Consider the following 22605-nt stretch of genomic DNA (forward strand, 5'->3'; position numbering starts at 1 on the left):
CCACCCTTGGGCTTAGGGAGCCACGAGGAGGACCCCCGGGACTCCGGAAAGCCGATACACTCACGGTTCTTATCCCAGAGAAAGGAGGCGACGATTAAAAGCAGGGAAAAGGCGCCCGGGGTAGAGTCCAGGAACGCGAGATGCAAACTCCCAGGGTCCCCCAGGTGCAGCTGCACAGGGTGAGGTGTCACCTGCTGAGGGGGGCCCGCCGGGGAAGACCCCCCAGCCGCGGCATCCGGGGCTTGTCCTGCGGTTGGTGCCGAGAGCAGGCAGCTCCGCCCCGAGGTGCAGCTGGTCCCGCCGGGCCCAGGGCCGGGGCAGCTGCCGCAGCGCTCACGGGTCACATGCCAGCGTCCACCGCACGGCCAGGGCCTCCCTCGGGTGGGAACTGATGACGCGGAAAATCCCAGGAGGAACGTGCAGGGTCTGGGCGACCCGGGCCTGCCACGTTAACAGTAAAAGTTCCACACACAATCAGCTCATTGTGAGGTATTTCTTTATTTCAATTTAGAGAATAGAACAATTTGGGTCCATTTTCAAAAAGTCATCGCTCCCATATGTTTTATCCTTACGTTCATCATTTCCTCAATGAGTACAAACTTTTTTGACATGTCTATTTTTAAAGAATCTTTATTGTTTTTCTGATTATAAAATAAATGTAAAAATTGAAATAAAAAATGCATGACTTTCAAATGTTAATTTTTAAAAACCAAAAAAGTTAATTTTTAAATGTTATGAAATGCTTATTTCAAAAAATTCAAATATTATAAAGAATATGACTTAGAAAGTAAGTCCTTGGTAATCCAGCCCCCCATAGGCTACCTGGGATAACTGCTGTTCACAGCCGGTCCATGTCCTTCTAGAACGTCTCTATGCACGCACTAAAATACACATATGGCACATAACACAGCGCATTACCAGGCTCACACTGCAGGCAGCCGAGCCCCTTGCCTTCTGTGTTTAGCAGCTTCCCGATTCAGTTTATCTCATAAATGCTTAGTCTGTCAGCAAGTTTGGCATTATGTAGCTGTATTAGGTTCACTCAGATGAAATTAACATTCTCTGACCATTTTTGACAACAGCAATTTTACATGGTTCAACCTAACACCATCCCCACCTTTTCCCCAACTGGGCATTGGGAGGGTTTCCCGTTTTTGTGCCATTAAAACAATTCTGCAGCGAATGCCCTGCATGTGCTTTATGGAGCACACACACTTTGCCCCAAAGAGTCAGAACTCCTGAGCATTTAAGGAGCGCCCAGGGGTCAGAGCACTCTGTGTGTCCTGGGATTGGAGACCCAGCAGAAAGCCGAGGAGCAAAGAAACGCCTTGTCCCTCGGCAAGAGTGATGAAGTTCGGGCAGGATACCTGTTAGCATGGAGGCTATAAGCAGACAAAATATCGGTACAATCGTGGAGCAAAACAAAAAGAAAAAATGCTGAGTTCAAAGAACAGTTCCTTACGCAACCAGCCAGGGCTCCCGGGCGCTCCCAGACGCTCGGGGACACGCCAAAGGCTGTGCTCTGCAATCTGGACCGTCAAAAGGCTCAGCAGACACCAAGGTACCAAAACCAAACATCTGTAGAAGAGAGCTAAAGGCCAGTGTTTATTCCCGGAGTGAATAAAAAAACAACAAAGGGCGCCTGCAAAAGTCACGGCCGCTGTCAGCCCGCAGGAGGGCCTGGGCGGGGCGGCGCGGTCACTTGCGGTGCCGAGCGGGCCGCTTAGGCCGCGTCCTCCCGGGCCTGGGCCCGGGTTTGTAGATTCTGTCTGGGTCACAGCTGAGGTTGTGGGAGGTTTTCTTGTGGCAGGCGATATGCACCAACTTCAGATTCTCTGAGGTAAAAAGCAGGCCGTAAAAATACTCCCAGTCTATTTCTCGTCCATCTTGTTCCCGGATCGCTTCAGCCAGAGTCGGAACTACGGTGCGTTTCTTTTCGATTCTGCAAAGCAAGGTGAGAGGGTCACAACCCCGCAGCGGCCGGCTGCCCCGGCACCCTTCCTATTAAACCAAAGGGCATTTAAAATGCGGCTCTTGCTTGGGTGTTTTTGCTAAATCATAAAGCAGTTTGTGGCTGCTCACAGGAAAAGGCAACTGGAAAATTTTTTTAAGTTATTAAAAGCAACAACACTTGGAAACATCCAGGAAGGACCAGGATGAAATGTACATGATGCAGAAAGGACTCTTCTTGGGCTTTTCTCCAGCGTATCGCGAGCCGTCACCAGTCCTGCCACCGTGGTAGTTTCTGCATAAAGTTAGTCCAAGCACAAAACTGAAACTTGGTCATGTCTGTGGGGCCAGGTCTCTCCAGCAAAGCCTGAAGCAAACAACTTTGCTTGTTTCACTTTTTAAATTTTATTTGTGGATTTTTTAAGTACACAGAAAAAAAAATGGCAGCCAACCATATCTGTATCACTTAGAATGAACTAGCAAAACACTGTGGCTTATTTGCATCTACACTTTCTTCTTTACAAGAAGAAAATTATATAGTAACATATGGGAATTTTTTAAATAGAACTAATTACAAATGATGATAAGCCAACTTAGACTAGCACCCTTCATCTCACCTCCCTTCCAAACCTGCCCAGAGTAATCACTATTAAGAGTTTGATATGAATCTTCTAGTCCTAATCTTATATTTTTATATCCATGTATGTGTGTCCATTAAAAAATGGTGTTGCTTTCTGTAAACTTGCTTCACAATAAAGTATTTAAAAAAAAACACAATAAGTGTAAAAACTTATACATTGACAAGAAGGGATTAGAAATTCCACAAGTAGGGGGGTTTGTGCGAGATGGAGACTAACTAGCACAGACAGACTCCTCTCCCCAACCACGAGATGCTGGATAAAAGGTCCCAAGTTGTTTTTATTTTTACATAGTTAGGATCAAAAGTCAGAAGGGGCTCCCCAGCTCCCGGGAACCAAGAGAAGTTCACGCTTGGCCCAGAGGGCAGGTCACACCAGCGGGTAACAGGCCCAGGGGCCCTCGAGAGTCAGGGGAGCACCGGTGGGGGAGCACTGGCCAAGGAAGGGGAACACAAGAGCCCGAGGAGCATCCAGGGCTTTGGGTCAGAGGAAGGAAACAGCCACTGCGTCAATTACCTGCTGTGTGCAGCCAGCCGCACAAGCACTGTAGTTTCTGTGGGTGGGTCTGGCCTGCTGTGGCTGCTTTCTGCTGGAGGGTGGGCTGGGGGCTGGGCCCCTCTCCCCGCGGGACCCACACCAAGGCTACAGCAGCTCCCCTTGGCGGGCAGAGGCGTGTCCAGACAGGACAAGCCCCAGTGCGCGAGCACTTACCCTCCAGTGCTCCTTGCATGCTGGGGTCAGGCGGCACAGCCGGAATCCAGCATGGGGGGCCTGCCCAGGGCACAGACATCGGAGGGGTGGACCCCCGGGGGCTGTCACCCATGGAATCCAGAGCCCGCGGCTTACATCTCACCAGGCTCGGAGTCCACACTTAGAGCAGGCACAGGGTCACTGGCAAGACGCTAAGACACCCCCATTTCCAAGCCCCTGGGCCCCTGGGCCCCCAGACCACCAGCAGGGACACACACAAATGCTCTACGGAGAGCCTTTCACGAGCCAGTGCACTGAGGATGCGGCAGGAAGAAAAGGACTCCCAGCGAAGATGAACTGAGTCAAACCTCACAGATGTCGTGAGGAGTAACAGAACCACAGCGACAGAGGCAGACACGCACACAGCACGGTCCCCGACGGAGCCGCCCCCACTGGAGCACTCAGAAACGGACCCCAGAGCCGAGTGCCCACTGTGAATGAGCCAGGGGGTTACAGAGAAACAAATACTGAAGAGTGGACTGGTATGAAAAAGGCCTAATCGAAACAGAACCAAAGGGCTTCTAAAAAAGAACTTATATTCTATGGAAACACAAGCTCAGTGGATAGGTTGAACACATTAGAGCTGAGGAGAGAATCATGGGCCAGGGGCGGGGAGAGAAGGAAGGCCCCCCTGTAACCGAGCCCCCTGAGCCAGAACGAGGACAAAGCAGGCATCACGGAGGAGGCTGAACGAGAAGGCCCGATGCACGGCTGAGGGTTCCAGGAAACCGAACAGGGAGTTTCCAAGAGAAGCAAGACCTAAAAAATGCCAGAGAATTTTCCAGAATCAAAGATAAACGTAAGTTCAGCCCAAAGAATACAAGCCCTGGTCAGAAATTTTAAAAACATTTTTAAAAAGATGTGTACCTACATACATATTTTCAGAAAGAGAAAACCTGAAATTACCACAGAAAAAGCAGAATGTCAGACTGACAGCGCCTTCTATGAACACAGATGAGAAGACAATGAATTATATCTCCAAGTACTGGAAATATAATACCTTTCAACCTAGAATTCAATATCAGCTAAATAATTACTCAAGAGTAGACACTAAATGGACATCATTAAAAAGAGTTTACCCCTTTTGGGGGGCAAGATGGCGGACTCGTGAGCTGTATGTTTTAGTTACTCCTCCAGGAAAGAAGGTAGAAAGCCAGGAACTGCGTGGACTGGACACCACAGAGCAATCTGACTTTGGGCATACTTCATACAACACTCATGAAAACGTGGAACTGCTGAGATCAGCGAAATCTGTAAGTTTTTGCGGCCAGGGGACCCGCGCCCCTCCCTGCCAGGCTCAGTCCCGTGGGAGGAGGGGCTGTCAGCTCCGGGAAGGAGAAGGGAGAACTGCAGTGGCAGCCCTTATCGGAAACTCATTCTACTGATCCAAACTCCAACCATAGACAGACTGAGACCAGACACCAGAAAATCTGAGAGCAGCCAGCCCAGCAGAGAGGAGACAGACACAGAAAAAAACAACACGAAAAACTCCAAAATAAAAGCGGAGGATTTTTGGAGTTCTGGTGAACATAGAAAGGGGAAGGGCAGAGCTCAGACCCTGAGGCTCATATGCAAATCCCGAAGAAAAGCTGATCTCTCTGCCCTGTGGACCTTTCCTTAATGGCCCTAATTGCTTTGTCTCTTAGCATTTCAATAACCCATTAGATCTCTGAGGAGGGCCCTTTTTTTTAATCCTTTTTTCTTTTTCTAAAACAATTACTCTAAGAAGCCCAATACACAAAGCTTCAAAGACTTGCAATTTGGGCAGGTCAAGACAAGAGCAGAACTAAGAGAGCTCTGAGACAAAAGGCAATAATCCAGTGGCTGAGAAAATTCACTAAACACCACAACTTCCCAAGAAAAGGGGGGTGTCCGCTCACAGCCATCATCCTGGTGGACCGGAAACACTCCTGTCCATCGCCAGCCCCATAGCCCAGAGCTGCCCCAGACAACCCAGTGTGACGGAAGCGCTTCAAATAACAGGCACACACCACAAAACTGGGCGTGGACATTAGCCTTCCCTGCACCTTCAGCTGGTTGTCCCAGAGTTGGGAAGGTGGAGCAGTGTGAATTAACAAAGCCCCATTCAGCCATCATTTCAGCAGACTGGGAGCCTCCCTACACAGCCCAGCAGCCCAGAACCGCCCTGGGGAGACGGCACTCACCTGTGACATAGCACAGTCATCCCTCAACAGAGGACCAGGGGGTGCACAGCCTGGAAGAGGGGCCCACTTGCAAGTCTCAGGAGCCATACGCCAATACCAAGGACTTGTGGGTCAGTGGCAGAGACAAACTGTGGCAGAACTGAACTGAAGGATTAGACAATTGCAGCAGCTTCAAAACTCTAGGATCACCAGGGAGATTTGATTGTTAGAGCCACCCCCCCACCTCCCTGACTGCCCAGAGACATGCCCGATATACAGGGCAGGCAACACCAACTACACACGCAAGCTTGGTACACCAATTGGACCCCACAAGATTCACTCCCCCACTCACCACAAAGGCTAAGCAGGGGAGAACCGGCTTGTGGAGAACAGGTGGCTCGTGGACGCCACCTGCTGGTTAGTTAGAGAAAGTGTACTCCACGAAGCTGTAGATCTGATAAATTAGAGATAAGGACTTCAATTGCTCTACAAATCCTAAAAGAACCCTATCAAGTTCAGTAAATGCCAAGAGGTCAAAAACAACAGAAAATTATAAAGCATATGAAAAAACCAGACGATATGGACAACCCAAGCCCAAGCACCCAAATCAAAAGACCAGAAGAGACACAGCACCTAGAGCAGCTACTCAAAGAACTAAAGATGAAAAATGAGACCATAGTATGGGATACAAAGGATATCAAGAAGACCCTAGAAGAGCATAAAGAAGACATTGCAAGACTAAATAAAAAAATAGATGATCTTATGGAAATTAAAGAAACTGTTGACCAAATTAAAAAGATTCTGGACACTCATAGTACAAGACTAGAGGAAGGTGAACAACGAATCAGTGACCTGGAAGATGACAGAATGGAAACTGAAAGCATAAAAGAAAGAATGGGGAAAAAATTTGACAAAATCGAAACGGACCTCAGGGGTATGATAGATAATATAAAACGTCCAAATATAAGACTCATTGGTGTTCCAGAAGGGGAAGAGAAGGGTAAGGGTCTAGGAAGAGTATTCAAAGAAATTGTTGGGGAAAATTTCCCAAATCTTCTAAACAACATAAATACACAAATCATAAATGCTCAGCGAACTCCAAATAGAATAAATCCAAATAAACCCACTCCGAGACATATTCTGATCAGACTGTCAAACACGGAAGAGAAGGAGCAAGTTCTGAAAGCAGCAAGAGAAAAGCAATTCACCACATACAAAGGAAACAGCATAAGACTAAGTAGTGACTACTCAGCAGCCACCATGGAGGCCAAAAGGCAGCGGCATGATATATTTAAAATTCTGAGTGAGACAAATTTCCAACCAAGAATACTTTATCCAGCAAAGCTCTCCTTCAAATTTGAGGGAGAGCTTAAATTTTTCACAGACAAACAAATGCTGAGAGAATTTGCTAACAAGAGACCTGCCCTACTGGAGATACTAAAGGGAGCCCTACAGACAGAGAAACAAAGAAAGGACAGAGAGACTTGGAGAAAGGTTCAGTACTAAAGAGATTCAGTATGGGTACAATTAAGGATATTAATAGAGAGAGGGGAAAAATATGACAAACATAAACCAAAGGATAAGATGGCTGATTCAAGAAATGCCTTCACGGTTATAACGTTGAATGTAAATGGATTAAACTCCCCAATTAAAAGATATAGATTCACAGAATGGATCAAAAAAAAATGAACCATCAATATGTTGCATACAAGAGACTCATCTTAGACACAGGGACACAAAGAAACTGAAAGTGAAAGGATGGAAAAAAATATTTCATGCAAGCTACAGCCAAAAGAAAGCAGGTGTAGCAATATTAATCTCAGATAAAACAGACTTTAAATGCAGGGATGTTTTGAGAGACAAAGAAGGCCACTACATACTAATAAAAGGGGCAATTCAACAAGAAGAAATAACAATCGTAAATGTCTATGCACCCAATCAAGGTGCCACGAAATACATGAGACAAACACTGGCAAAACTAAAGGAAGCAATTGATGTTTCCACAATAATTGTGGGAGACTTCAACACATCACTCTCTCCTATAGATAGATCAACCAGACAGAAGACCAATAAGGAAACTGAAAACCTAAACAATCTGATAAATGAATTAGATTTAACAGACATATACAGGACATTACATCCCAAATCACCAGGATACACATACTTTTCTAGTGCTCACGGAACTTTCTCCAGAATAGATCATATGCTGGGACATAAAACAAGCCTCAATAAATTTAAAAAGATTGAAATTATTCAAAGCACATTCTCTGACCACAATGGAATACAATTAGAAGTCAATAACCATCAGAGACTTAGAAAATTCACAAATACCTGGAGGTTAAACAACACACTCCTAAACAATCAGTGGGTTAAAGAAGAAATAGCAAGAGAAATTGCTAAATATATAGAGACGAATGAAAATGAGAATACAACATACCAAAACCTATGGGATGCAGCAAAAGCAGTGCTAAGGGGGAAATTTATAGCACTAAACGCATATATTAAAAAGGAAGAAAGAGCCAAAATCAAAGAACTAACGGATCAACTGAAGAAGGTAGAAAATGAACAGCAAACCAATCCTAAACCAAGTAGAAGAAAAGAAATAACAAGGATTAAAGCAGAAATAAATGACATAGAGAACAAAAAAACAATAGAGAGGATAAATATCACCAAAAGTTGGTTCTTTGAGAAGATCAACAAGATTGACAAGCCCCTAGCTAGACTGACAAAATCAAAAAGAGAGAAGACCCATATAAACAAAATAATGAATGAAAAAGGTGACATAACTGCAGATCCTGAAGAAATTAAAAAGATTATAAGAGGATACTATGAACAACTGTATGGCAACAAACTGGATAATGTAGAGGAAATGGACAATTTCCTGGAAACATATGAACAACCTAGACTGACCAGAGAAGAAATAGAAGACCTCAACCAACCCATCACAAGCAAAGAGATCCAATCAGTCATCAAAAATCTTCCCACAAATGCATGCCCAGGGCCAGATGGCTTCACAGGAGAATTCTACCAAACTTTCCAGAAAGAACTGACACCAATCTTACTCAAACTCTTTCAAAACATTGAAGAAAATGGAACACTACCTAACTCATTTTATGAAGCTAACATCAATCTAATACCAAAACCAGGCAAAGATGCTACAAAAAAGGAAAACTACCGGCCAATCTCCCTAATGAATATAGATGCAAAAATCCTCAACAAAATACTTGCAAATCGAATCCAAAGACACATTAAAAAAATCATACACCATGACCAAGTGGGGTTCATTCCAGGCATGCAAGGATGGTTCAACATAAGAAAATCAAAGTATTACAAACATTAAAAATTCAAAAGGGAAAAATCAAATGATCATCTCAATAGATGCTGAAAAAGCATTTGACAAAATCCAACATCTGTTTTTGATAAAAACACTTCAAAAGGTAGGAATTGAAGGAAACTTCCTCAATATGATAAAGAGCATATATGAAAAACCCACAGCCAGCATAGTACTCAATGGTGAGAGACTGAAAGCCTTCCCCCTAAGATCAGGAACAAGACAAGGATGCCCGCTGTCACCACTGTTATTCAACATTGTGCTGGAAGTGCTAGCCAGGGCAATCCGGCAAGACAAAGAAATAAAAGGAATCCAAATTGGAAAAGAAGAAGTAAAACTGTCATTGTTTGCAGATGATATGATCTTATATCTGGAAAACCCTGAGAAATCGACGATACAGCTACTAGAGCTAATAAACAAATTTAGCAAAGTAGCGGGATACAAGATTAATGCACATAAGTCAGTAATGTTTCTATATGCTAGAAATGAACAAACTGAAGAGACACTCAAGAAAAAGATACCATTTTCAATAGCAACTAAAAAAATCAAGTACCTAGGAATAAACTTAACCAAAGATGTAAAAGACCTATACAAAGAAAACTACACAACTCTACTAAAAGAAATAGAAGGGGACCTTAAAAGATGGAAAAATATTCCATGTTCATGGATAGGAAGGCTAAATGTCATTAAGATGTCAATTCTACCCAAACTCATCTACAGATTCAATGCAATCCCAATCAAAATTGAACTTGAAAAAAATTGGACTTGGAAAAGCTAGTTATCAAATTTATTTGCAAAGGGAAGATGCCTCGAATTGCTAAAGACACTCTAAAAAAGAAAAACGAAGTGGGAGGACTTACACTCCCTGACTTTGAAGCTTATTATAAAGCCACAGTTGCCAAAACAGCATGGTACTGGCACAAAGATAGACATATAGATCAATGGAATTGAATTGAGAATTCAGAGATAGACCCCCAGATCTATGGCCGACTGATCTTTGATAAGGCCCCCAAAGTCACTAAACTGAGTCATAATGGTCTTTTCAACAAATGGGGCTGGGACAGTTGGATATCCATATCCAAAAGAATGAAAGAGGACCCCTACCTCACACCCTACACAAAAATTAACTCAAAATGGATGAAAGATCTCAATATAAAAGAAAGTACTACAAAACTCCTAGAAGATAATGTAGGAAAACATCTTCAAGACCTTGTATTAGGCGGCCACTTCCTAGACTTTACACCCAAAGCACAAGCAACAAAAGAAAAAACAGATAAATGGGAACTCCTCAAGCTTAGAAGTTTCTGCACCTCAAAGGAATTTCTCAAAAAGGTAAAGAGGCAGCCAACTCAATGGGAAAAAATCTTTGGAAACCATGTATCTGACAAAAGACTGATATCTTGCGTATATAAAGAAATCCTACAACTCAATGACAATAGTACAGACAGCCCAATTATAAAATGGGCAAAAGATATGAAAAGACAGTTCTCTGAAGAGGAAATACAAATGGCCAAGAAACACATGAAAAAATGTTCAGCTTCACTAGCGATTAGAGAGATGCAAATTAAGACCACAATGAGATACCATCTAACACCAGTTAGAATGGCTGCCATTAAACAAACAGGAAACTACAAATGCTGGAGGGGATGTGGAGAAATTGGAACTCTTATTCATTGTTGGTGGGACTGTATAATGGTTCAGCCACTCTGGAAGTCAGTCTGGCAGTTCCTTAGAAAACTAGATATAGAGCTACCATTCGATCCAGCGATTGCACTTCTCGGTATATACCCGGAAGATCGGAAAGCAGTGACACGAACAGATATCTGCACGCCAATGTTCATAGCAGCATTATTCACAATTGCCAAGAGATGGAAACAACCCAAATGTCCTTCAACAGATGAGTGGATAAATAAAATGTGGTATATACACACGATGGAATACTACACGGCAGTAAGAAGGAACGACCTTGTGAAACATATGACAACATGGATGAACCTTGAAGACATAATGCTGAGCGAAATAAGCCAGGCACAAAAAGAGAAATATTATATGCTAGCACTAATGTGAACTTTGAAAAATGTAAAACAAATGGTTTATAATGTAGAATGTAGGGGAACTAGTAGTAGAGAGCAATTAAGGAAGGGAGAACAATAATCCGAGAAGAACAGATAAGCTATTTAACGTTCTGGGAATGCCCAGGAATGACTATGGTCTGTTAATTTCTGATGGATATAGTAGGAACAAGTTCACAGAAATGTTGCTATATTAGGTAACTTTCTTGGGGTAGAGTAGGAACATGTTGGAAGTAAAGCAGTTATCTTAGGTTAGTTGTCTTTTTCTTACTCCCTTGTTATGGTCTCTTTGAAATGTTCTTTCATTGTATGTTTTTTTTTTTTTTTTAATTTTTTTTCATACAGTTGATTTAAAAAAGAAAGGAAAGTTAAAAAAAAAAAAAAAGAAAAACAAGGAAAAAAATATGTAGTGCCCCCTTGAGGAGCCTGTGGAGAATGCAGGGGTATTGGCCTACCCCACTTCGATGGTTGCTAACATGACCACAGACATAGGGGACTGGTGGTTTGATGGGCTGAGCCCTCTACCATAGGTTTTACCCTTGGGAAGACAGTTACTGCAAAGGAGAGGCTAGGCCTCCCTATAATTGTGCCTAAGAGCCTCCTCCCGAATGCCTCTTTGTTGCTCAGATGTGGCCCTCTCTCTCTAGCTAAGCCAACTTGAAAGGTGAAATCACTGCCCTCCCCCCTACGTGGGATCAGACACCCAGGGGAGTGAATCTCCCTGGCAACGTGGAATATGACTCCCGGGGAGGAATGTAGACCTGGCATCGTGGGACAGAGAACATCTTCTTGACCAAAAGGGGGATGTGAAAGGAAATGAAATAAGCTTCAGTGGCAGAGAGATTCCAAAACGAGCCGAGAGGTCACTCTGGTGGGCACTCTTACACACACTTTAGACAACACTTTTTAGGTTCCAAAGAATTGGGGTAGCTGGTGGTGGATACCTGAAACTATCAAACTACAACCCAGAACCCATGAATCTCGAAGACAATTGTACAAAAATGTAGCTTATGAGGGGTGACAATGGGATTGGGAAAGCCATAAGGACCACACTCCCCTTTGTCTAGTTTATGGATGGATGAGTAGAAAAATAGGGGAAGGAAACAAACAAACAAACAGACAAAGGTACCCAGTGTTCTTTTTTACTTCAATTGCTCTTTTTCACTTTAATTATTATTCTTGTTATTTTTGTGTGTGTGCTAATGAAGGTGTCAGGGATTGATTTAGGTGATGAATGTACAACTATGTAATGGTACTGTGAACAATCGAATGTACGATTTGTTTTGTATGACTGCGTGGTATGTGAATATATCTCAATAAAATGAAGATTAAAAAAAAAAAAGAGTTTACCTGTCACCGACCGTCACTGGAAGAAGTTCTAGAGAATGTTCATCAGTAAGTAGGAAATTAAACCAGAGTGAGATACGAGGAGGAATGGCGAACAGAGTAACAGGTAAATCTGTTGGTGAATATAGATATTAGCCACAAAAACACACAAACACTTTGCGCAGGGTTAAAAATAAAATGGAACTAAAACATTAACAGTAACCTGGAGGACTGGAAAGAGGCAAGATTGCGAGTGAGGAAGACGCTGATCCTAACTTTAGATATTCATGTGTAGGGACATGGTTAAGAGAATAGAAATAAAATCGCTTTTCCCAAGCAGTAAAGGGTGGGGTGATTGGCAAGGTGAGAAAGAAAATCCAATCAGACAACAGAAAACACAAAGGAGACCAAATCAAAGTAAAGTCAAGGTGCATTCCTCAAGAAACCCAAAATAAAGCAGTTAAAATAAATCCAAATATACTTATTCACCCAACAAAATATTCAACAAATACTTTTTAAATGGCCACACTGTGCCAGGCACTGTCCTGGGCTCTGGAGATGCAGCTTAGAACCCAAAGCAGAGCTCAACACTCAAAACAGATAAAATGGGTTCAGGATGCCTGTTTAAAAGTCAGAGATTCTCAGGTTAGATAAAAACAGAAAGCAGGTAAGCTGGGCTTATAGGAGACACGCCCTCAACCTAAGGACACACGACGGTCGAAAGTAAAGGGGGTGGAAAATGCCACGCTGACCAGAAAACAGCTGGGCCAGCAATTCTAAAGCCCAGCGAACTGGAATGGCAGGCAAAGAGCATCATGAGGTATGTAAAGAGAGCTGCTGGATGTTCACAAACAGGGACCATTTAAAAGGCTAAAAGGAAATCACAACAATTACCAAAATCCCACAGACCTCCTTCCCCAGCCAGGATGAAAGAAAACTAGAAATAAAACAAGACATGAAAAAGAAACCAAAATCATGTTTGGAAACTGAAAAAAAAACAAGACTTCAAAATAAACAATTTGTAGATCAAAACTAAAAGCCATAATGGAAAGTATAAATCAATCTTTAGAGCTGAATTACAAAATACTGAACTGATGGGATGCAGCTAAAGCAGTATTAGGGAAAATTCATAGCCTTAAATGTACAAATTAGAATACAAAGAGATAAAAATTAATGAAGAAGCACTTGAGTCGAGTGGTTAAAAAAGTAGAAGAAACCCAAAAAGTAAAAAGAAGGAAATCAACTAAGAAAGCCAAAGCAAATGAAGTTGAGGAAAGGGCTAACAATGGCCAGCGACAACTGTGAAGAAGCGTGAGAGGGAAACGCTCCGTGAGAGGGGTACATGTGCTGACCAAGCCCCCTCTGGCCCACCCAGAGCCCTCACCCGCGCCCCAGCCCCAGCCCACCCCAGTGACACTCCGGGTACACAGGCCCCAGGCCTCCTGCCCAAGTGCCCCTGGAGCTGCCCCCGGGGCCTGCAGAGGCCTCCCTGGCCCAGGGGGCAGGTGGCCAGGGCTGGGTGTGCCTGCCACAGGCCCCCGTGCTGTGAGGTGGTGCCAAAGGTGGGGAGACGGGGCCTGGGGCCAGCTCGACCCCTCGTTCCCGTGCAGACTCCAAGGAGCCAGCGAATTCTCCACATGAACCTGACCTTCTACTCCAGAACCGTGCATATGTCAAGGTAGGAGGATAACGAGTATTTTATTTAACAGTTTCTTAGCTGGAGTTTTAAGTTTTCAATACAGAAACATGTGTCCTCGAGGCCTCACAAACATCAGGGACAGGCCTGTGGTGCAGGGAAAACAAAACAACTCGTGTTTTCCAAACTTCTTTGATGACATTTTAAATCAAAACCTAATATACGTAACTGTGTTTAAATGTATGTTCTTGACAGAGGCCCTCCACCGATGAAAACATTTTAAATCTACAGGGATTAAAGACCTAAATGGAAAAAATGCATTTCGTTTCTTTAATTCTAGAAGAACACAAGGTACCTTTATGATAATGGGGTAGGAAAGATTTTTTAATCTACAAAAAGGAAAAGATAATCTGAGTGCCATAAAATTTAAAATTTAAAACTTGTCATGGTAAAAGACATCACAGAATTTAAAAAGCCAAAGACTGGGAAAAGATATCTGTGACACAAAGAGCCAACAAAGAGTTAATGTCCAGGATATGTAAAGAATTCCTACAAATAAATAAGAGCAAAACCCCAATGAAAAACGAGCAAAGCACATAGAAGTAAATGGCCAGGAAACACACGAAGATACACACAGCCTTCCTAGTCATCGGGAAAATGGAAAGTAAAGCCGGAGAATCTGCGTCTCACCCACCTGAGTGGGGAGATTCAAACGAGGCCAAGGGACCAAGTGCTGGCAAGGACAGGGAGCGACGTGCAGCCGCACAATCAGCGAGCGTGTGAGACACGGCCTCGGGCGAGCAACCCAGCTGTTGCTGGGAAAGGTGAGGCGCACTTGCCCCAGAGCCGGTGCTCTCCAGAAGGAGCCATGGGCCGTGGGTGGGCTGGGTGGGGCCTGAGGCTGCTGGTCCATGAGCCACACTTCAAACAGCATGGAACCAGGTGGCCACGTAAATGTTTGTTCCAGTTTTCATAACAGAGAAAAATCAGAAAGATCCTAAATGCCTACCAGTATGGAAATGGAGATTAAAAATACAGTCTAGTCAAAAGTGGAATATCTATACCTCTTCAAATGAATGAACCAAACCTACAGATGCATCACCATAAGCATGACACTGTGAAAGCAAGTTGCAGAATGGCAGTGATGCCATTTACATATCTAAAAACATATTATATATATATGATAAAGGTATTTAAACAAGCATGGGAAGGAATCACAAATTTCAGAACAGTGGTTACCCCTGGGCAGTAGGGAGGAAGGGGACTGAATTCAAGAAGGGATTAAAAGGGGCTTCAACTCTATCTATAATGTTTAATGACATCTGAAAAAATCTGAATCCAAAAAGTAATATAGCCATTTAAGGGGTATTTGAACACTTTCATTTGTCTTCATAAAAAGCAAGGTTAAAAAAAAACAGAAGCAACCCAAGTGTCCAGATGAATGGATAAACAAAATGCAGTCTACACACACAATGGAATACTATCAAGCCCTGAAAAGGAATGGAGTTCTGATACGTCGACCACCTGAAGGAACCTGGAAGACATCAGAGTGAGTAAAGTCAGCCAGACACAAAAGGACAAATATTGTATGATCTCACTGATATGAAATAATTAGAGTAAGCAAATTTGTGGAGTCAGAAACTAGAATACAGGCTATCGGGGATCAGGGTGGAAGTAGAGAATAGGGAGTTAAGTGTTTAATTGGTAAAAAATGTCTTTTTGGAGTGATGAAAAGTTCTGGTAATGGATGGTGGTGATGGCCGTACAACACTGTGAATGTAATTAAGAGCACTGAACTGTATATTTGAATGCAGTTAAAAGGGGAAATTTTAGGTTGCATATGTTACTATAAAATTAAAAAAAAAAAAGTAACATAAGATGGCAACACTGTGAACAAACCCTGATGTAAACAATGGACTACAGTTAATGGTACAATTACAAAAATATTATCTCATCAATTGTCACAAAGGTACCCCACTATTGCAAGATGTTAATATGGGAGAGAAATCTGGGAACTCTATTTTCTGCATAATTTTTTAGCAAACCTACAACTTCTCTAATTAAAACAAATAATAATAATAAAAAAAGGCAGAGGGAAGGATACAATCATACTGAAGGAAAGAATCTCTGGTTAAAATAAGATTTCCTACATCGGCTCTTTCTACAGAACGTGCTGACCTTGAGCAGCACAGGGGCAAAAATCCCACCTGCTCATCTGGCTCAAGCAGAGGCAGCCCCACAGGCCAAGGGCACAGAGAGCTGCCGCTTCCGGTTCTAGCCAGGAGCTGCACCTAGCCAAGCGCCACGGCAGCCCCGGCCAGGCGAGGCCTCCCCAGACCAGCCCACCAGCCGCCATGGGAAGCTGTGCCCCCCACCACCACCAGTTCCCTTCACAGGCAGGAAACGGAAGGGGGAGGAGGAGCTCACTTGGGGCTGCCCAGGTACAGACAGGGTCTGGGCCACCCCTGCTCTCCTCGGGCCACCCCCATGGGGCTGGAGCCCGTTACTATGTTGAAAGCCCACCGAGGGCAGGAAGGAACGGCGTGCGTCCAGCAGGCCCGGCACGTCTGCGGCCAAGCAGCCCCCCAGGCCACACGGCTACCTCGCTCTGCTGAGGCGTCACTTACATGTGGTCCAGGTTCCACGTGCTGAAGAGGATGCGGCTCTCCCTGTTGCTGTAGGGGTTGATGGAGTGCTTGGACCCACAGTTGTCCACGTCAAAAGGGCCCTGGGCGCCGACAGGGAGCAAAACAGAGGCCGTCAGAACAGGACCTGTGCCAGTTTCGATGTATTATGTCCCACAAAACGCCATTATCTTTGATGCAATCTTGTGTGGGCAGACATGTTAGTGTTGATTAGACTGTAATTCTTTCAGCATTTCCATGGAGATGCGACCCACCCAACTGTAGGTGATGACTCTGATTGGATAATTTCCATGGAGGTATGGCCCTGCCCATTCAGCATGGGCCTTGATTAGTTTACCGGAGCACTATATAAGCTCAGACAGAAGGAGCGAGCTTGCTACAGCCAAGAGAGACACATTGAAGAACACACAGGAGCTGAGAAAGGAGCTGCAGACGAGAAACATTTTGAAGACAGCCATTGAAAGCAGACTTTTCCTCCGGAGAAGCTAAGAGAGGACAAACACTCCAAGAGAAACTGAGGGTGACATTTTTTGAGCAGCTGAAGCCTAGAGAGGAACGTCCCGGGAGAAAGCCATTTTGAAACCAGAACTTTGGAGCAGACGCCAGCCACGTGCCTTCCCAGCTAACAGAGGTTTTCTGGACGCCATTGGCCATCCTCCAGTGAAGGGACCCGATTGCTGATGTGTTACCTTGGACATTTCATGGCCTTAAGACTGTAACTGTGTGACCAAATAAACCCCCTTTTATAAAAGCCAATCCATTTCTGGTGTTTTGCTTAACGGCAGCATTAGCAAACTAGAACACGGTGCCTCCCCTCATCACCCCTTGTGTTACACTCTGGACAGGTGGGCCCTGTACAAAGTGGCCTCCTGGGATCTGAGCGTGTCCAGAAGGCCGCAGTGGAGCTGGGGGTGACTGCCAGGTTAACGAGGGCCAGAAAATATCACATCCAGCCCTGAGAAACCTGAACACTGTCATCCAGAAATCTCACCCAAGGGGAAAAAGCCGTTTTTCAGAGGCTGCGGAAGAGCCCACCCTCGTGATTTAGTCTTATTTGCTGGCACAAGGGCTCTCCCTAGGCCACCACTCACTCCAGATGCCGGTCAGGTTTTCAGTGGAGTCCCCGAACTGCAGCACCCCCCGGGAACTGGCCAGCAATGCAGAGTCTCAGGCCCCACCCTGTCCCGCCAAAAGCAACTCTGGGGCAGGGCGGCCCTCTGTGTCCCCAGTCCTCCAGGGGACCGCCACAGCTGGCTGAAGTCGTCTGTCCTCACCCTGGAGGTGGTGGACGCCCAAGGGATCTGCCTCCCTACGGCTTTGCCAGGGCCGGCCAAGGCCTGGGTATGCCACGGACGCCAAAGCGCCACTCACCTGGCAGGAGAACCAGCCCTCCAGCGTGCAGAGCCGGCCACTGGCCTTGGCGCCCCGGTCAAAGTAGCTGCCATTGAACTGCACTGACCTCAGCTTCTGGCCCATGCAGCCCACGATCCTGGCGTACTCCTCCTGGGCCCCCGCGCCCACCTCGGAGGCGTAGGTGCTCACCTGGAAGACACCACTGCCTGGTGAGCCTGACATCCTGCCCCTCGCCTCCGGGCAGCAGCTCTGCACTCAGGGCCACGGCGACTCCCCAGCTGGGACACTCTCAGGGCCCAAGGGAGGGTCAGTGATGGCACATGGCCCTCGGACAGTTGAGGGTCACTCGAGAGGGGACGTGGAGAGTGGTAGGAGCCGAGGTGCCGAAGCTGCTGATGAGAGGAAGGAACCGAGACGCAGGAGGAGGTTCCGGGAGAAACAGAAAATCTGGGGGAAACGGTGATGCCAGCGCAGTGCTGTCACAGCAGCAGGGCAGCCAAGGGAACGGGGACGAGATGCACCCCTGTGACACCCCGAGGCGCCCCTCCTCGGAGCTGGGGTATCATTAGGGGAAAACCACATTCAGACACAGCAGATAGAAATCAGGGGCGAGCAAGTACCCCCAGCCAGCGGCACCTTAGGGAGAGTGAAGGGAGGCTACGAGGGGTCTGCAGACCAGAGGCGCCCCTGTGGAGGGGCTGTGCTCCACGTGTGGACGGGGTGCAGCGGCCTGCCCCTCGGGGCTGCCTGGCCCTGCCAACAGGTCCCAGCCCTGGGCCGGTGCTCACAGCCTGGTGAACAACGAACTTCCGGCCCACTGTCATTCCACGGCCCCACCCGCAGCCCTGCCCACGGCGGTTCCCAAGCCCGGCCAGGGCAGGGGCGCAGACCCTCGGGTGGGCTTGGCCGGGGCCAGGGAGGCTGGCAGGGGCGCAGATGGGCAAAGCCACAGGGGGCCTGCTGCCAGGCCCAGGGCTCCAAGAGCACCCTCGGGTTTTCTTCCCCATCGTGTTTTATCTTTATAGAGCTCTGGGCCGGGGAACCTCTTTGGAGGCGACCACCAGGCCGGCCCCTCCTCTTCCCGTCTGCGTTGACGGGCCTGAGGGCGCTGCACAGAGACCCCCACGATGAAATCCCGCTCCAGAACGGTACAGCGCTCCATTCTGGTGGGCGCAGCCACCACTGCCTGGCCTTCACTTGGAACTTCGTTTGTCAACTGGGTCTATTTCTTTGCAGAAAAGGAAGCGGAGCAGAGACCTCGTCGGGTAACGGACCTGTGGGCTCATTTCTTCTTGAAAGCCAAGGGCGGTTTCCACTGGGAGCACTTGAGCTTTACATCCTCAACCACTGCTTTCTTATATCTCCCAGAAAAGGAGGAATTCCTCTATTTAGCCCACAGTCAGCACTCAGTCCCCACAGAGTGCCCCAGAAAAGGCTTCCGGGCCACAGCCGCGACCCCGCTCTGCCCGAGCTTCTCAGGCCGGACGGCAGTGCTCTGCCTCGGGAGAGAGAAATAGATGGAAATTCCGGGGAAAGAAGGCAACCGCGTCAGCAGTCGTCAAAGCCGACGGTGGACAGAAGAAAGATGCTTATTTGGGAGAAGTTCACCAGACAGAACTGCCTGATTTATGGAGACATTCAAAGGTTATTTCTTTTCAGGAACTACAGGGAGAATGACATCCATTTCGGAAGGGGAGGAAAAGCTTCCCTGGCTTGGAAGACCACAATTCTGATCAAAGGAGCCAGCCCCAAGTGAGGGGCTGGTGCCGCCCTGTGCGGGGAATGGAAGTCAAACGCAAAAACTGTGCAAGAGAAACCTGGCGGGTTAGGAAAACGGGGGAGTGGCGGGCCCGTGGGGTGCAGGCACCCAGGCTGCAGCTCCTTCCTGGCTGTCGGCATGGACTCACCTCTCTCAGGTAACTCCGGATGCGGCTCTCACAGCTGTACCTCAAATAGCTGGACTTATTCCTGAATCGGGACTCCAGGCCTGGAGGAAGAGAGGAGACCCTCGTGGAGTCCACAGGGGCAGGCCTGTGTGTGCTGCCGTGCCAGGGGAAGGTGGGCAGTGAGAGGGTGAAATCCTTCATTGGGAAGAAAGTTCTGGTAACTCTGTGCACAGAACCTCTGCCGGTTATTTGTTTGCTCACTTTCAGCACAGGAGGATTCTCCTGGCTCACGGCCTGGAGCATCTCAAACATCACATCAAACATCACAGGGGGCTTTTGCCAAGCTGGAACCCGGGCCGCCCTGGACTCGGACCCGCCTCGCGCAGGGCAGGCTCTGGGTCCCTGCTGGGCACGCTCCCACGAGGCCCTGGGAGCACCCGCTTAGCCGCGCTTTGCTCAGAGACCCCCGGCCCGGCCCCCAGACACCCCCGGGAGCCCAGCAGGCCCCTTCACTTCGTGAGCTCCAGGACGACTGCTCCCAGGCTCACTGGCTCTGAGGGGGCCCCTCTGCCCCTCCCGGGGGGCACCAATCCGCACGAACCTTCAAACCACGGCTGGTCCTCGGCCCTGGTCTCGGCAGCGATGTTCTCACTGACGGTGTGCAGGAGGTCCGCCAGGAGCCGCTGCCTCAGCGGGGACTGCTCGTCACGCAGTAGCTGCCGCGCGGCCCGGATGACGCCCACGTGGGGCTTCTGGAACACGCTGAGGAGGTGGCCGATGTCACTGACGTCTGCCACCCAAAGGGGAGACAAACAGGAAAGCGTCCATCCCGAGAAAGGCTCCCACCGTCCCCACTGGAGCTGTCACCCGGGCCCAGGGGCGCAGGGGCCGCTCACAGCCGGGCACGTCACGTCTGTGATCATGTCCTCACCCAGAACCGAGCACAGCCTGCCATCCGCCCACAGAGTTACTCTGAAGGGCACATTCCGGAAGTCCTCACTTTCTGGCCACCAGCCCTTCCCTGGCATCTCCCAATGTTCCTCCAGTGCCTGACAGGCAAGTGGGAGGCAGAAGTTATTATTCCCATTTCATGAAAACGGTGCTTTCTCAGGATGCACCTGCACCTGAACGTGCTTTCTCGGGGTGCTGGGTCACATGGAGGAGGACCCGGGCCCAGCCTCACGGCTGGGGGCAGACGGAGGGCCCCCAGCTCCCAAAGGAGCCCACAGGCCTGTGCCTTCAAGGCGTGGAGCAGCCCTGGGTCCCCAGGGGGTGGAAGGCACCTGCCTGGGTCCCCCTGGAAGGTGGCAGGCACAGGATGTGTCCCCCTCCGCCCCCACCAATGGGGTCTTGGGGCTTCAGTGCCCTCATTTCAGGCCAGGGCTCAGCAACGGGTTCTCAGCCTGAACACCAAAAACACAATCAAATAGGAAAAAATCGACAAACTGGACCATATCCCAACCAAAACTTCTGCTCTGCAAAAGACCCTGTGAAGAGGATGAAAAGACAAGCCACAGAGTAGAAGAAACTATTTGCAAACCACACACCTGACAGAGGACTAATATCCAGAATATATGCTCTACAAACTCTCAAAACTCAAAAAGGCAACCAATCCTATTCAAAAACAGACAAAAGACACAGCAAAGAAGCACCTGGCAAAACGTTCACCATCATTAGCCATTAGGGAAACGCACATTAAAACCACAAGATAGCACAACACATCTAACGGAACAGCTCAAATTAAAAGTGGCAACACTACCGAACACCGAGGACGCAGAGATGGGCCCCCTCACACAAGGCTGGTGTGCCAGTTTGAATATATTGTGTCCCCCAAATGCCATTATCTTTGATGTAATCTTCTGTGGGCACATGTTATCGGTTTTGATTAGATTTCTTTGAGTGTTTCTTTGGAGATGCACCCCACCCGACTATAGGTGATAACTCTGATGAGATATTTCCATGGAGGCATGGCCCCACCCATTTAGGGTGGGCCTTGATCAGTGGAGCCATACAAATGAGCTGACGGGCAGAGGGAACTCAGTGCAGCTGTGAGCGACATTTTGAAGAGGAGCTACAGCCAAGAGGGACACTTTGAAGAAAGCACAGGAGCTGCAGATGAGAAACAGTTTGAAGACAGCTGTTGAAAGCAGACTCTTGCTCCAGAGAAGCTAAGAGAGGACAAATACCCCAAGTGCAACTAAGAGTGACATTTTTGAGGAACTGCAGCCTAGAGAGGAACGTCCTGGGAGAAAGCCATTTTGAAACCAGAACTTTGGAACAGACATCAGCCACGTGCCTTTCCAGGTAACAGAGGCTTTCCAGACACCATTGGCCATCCTCCAGTGAAGGTACCCGATTGCTGAAACTTTATGGCCTTAAGACTGTAACTGTGTAACCAAATAAACCCCCTTTTATAAAAGCCAATCCGTTTCTGGTGTTTTGCATTCTGGCAGCATTAGCAAACTAGAACAGCTGGTGAGAAGAAGACTGGTGCAGCCATTCTGGAAAATGGTTTGGCAGTTTCTTTAACAAGTGAACATGCACTTACCCTACAACCCAGCGATCGCACTCCTGGACACTCACCCAGAGAAATGAGGACTTGGGTCCCTGCAAACCCACACACATCGGTCTGCAGCAGCTTTATCTGTAACAGCACAAACCAGGAGCAGCCAGTGGGTGGGCGGTTAAACCAAGCATGGGCCATCGCTCTGGACCAACGCTCAGCAGAGAGCAGAGCCATTCACACCACAGCTTGGAGGGATGTCTAGGGCTTTAGGCCGAGTGAAAAGGCCCATCCCACAGGTTGCAGGCGAGACCAGAGCAACACGGCCAATTTGAAACTAGGGCAGCTCCCCCCACAAGAAGCTGGGGGAT

The 22605-nt window shown here is 47.3% G+C and overlaps 1 protein-coding gene across 3 annotated transcripts in view; it reads right to left on the reverse strand.

The window, feature by feature from the left end:
• Positions 1 to 479: 479 nt before the first annotated feature.
• The window catches only part of DFFB (DNA fragmentation factor subunit beta), a 28277-nt gene continuing 6151 nt past the window's right edge, over positions 480 to 22605 (reverse strand). Inside the window, exons 3-8 of one of the 3 annotated variants that reach the window (XM_037828694.1) lie at positions 22315 to 22375; positions 20333 to 20493; positions 19753 to 19832; positions 17864 to 18034; positions 16475 to 16575; positions 480 to 1942 (exon numbers count right to left, since the gene is read on the reverse strand). In XM_037828694.1, coding sequence (XP_037684622.1) covers positions 1699 to 1942; positions 16475 to 16575; positions 17864 to 18034; positions 19753 to 19832; positions 20333 to 20493; positions 22315 to 22375 — 818 coding nt within the window. In that variant the 3' untranslated portion in view covers positions 480 to 1698. Of the gene's footprint in view, positions 1943 to 16474; positions 16576 to 17863; positions 18035 to 19752; positions 19833 to 20332; positions 20522 to 22314; positions 22376 to 22605 lie in introns of all 3 variants that reach the window. The other 2 variants (XM_037828696.1, XM_037828695.1) reach the window with 2 other exon arrangements.

The sequence above is a fragment of the Choloepus didactylus genome, chromosome 2 (assembly GCF_015220235.1).
Source record: "Choloepus didactylus isolate mChoDid1 chromosome 2, mChoDid1.pri, whole genome shotgun sequence".
NCBI classification, from domain to species: Eukaryota; Metazoa; Chordata; class Mammalia; order Pilosa; family Megalonychidae; genus Choloepus; species Choloepus didactylus.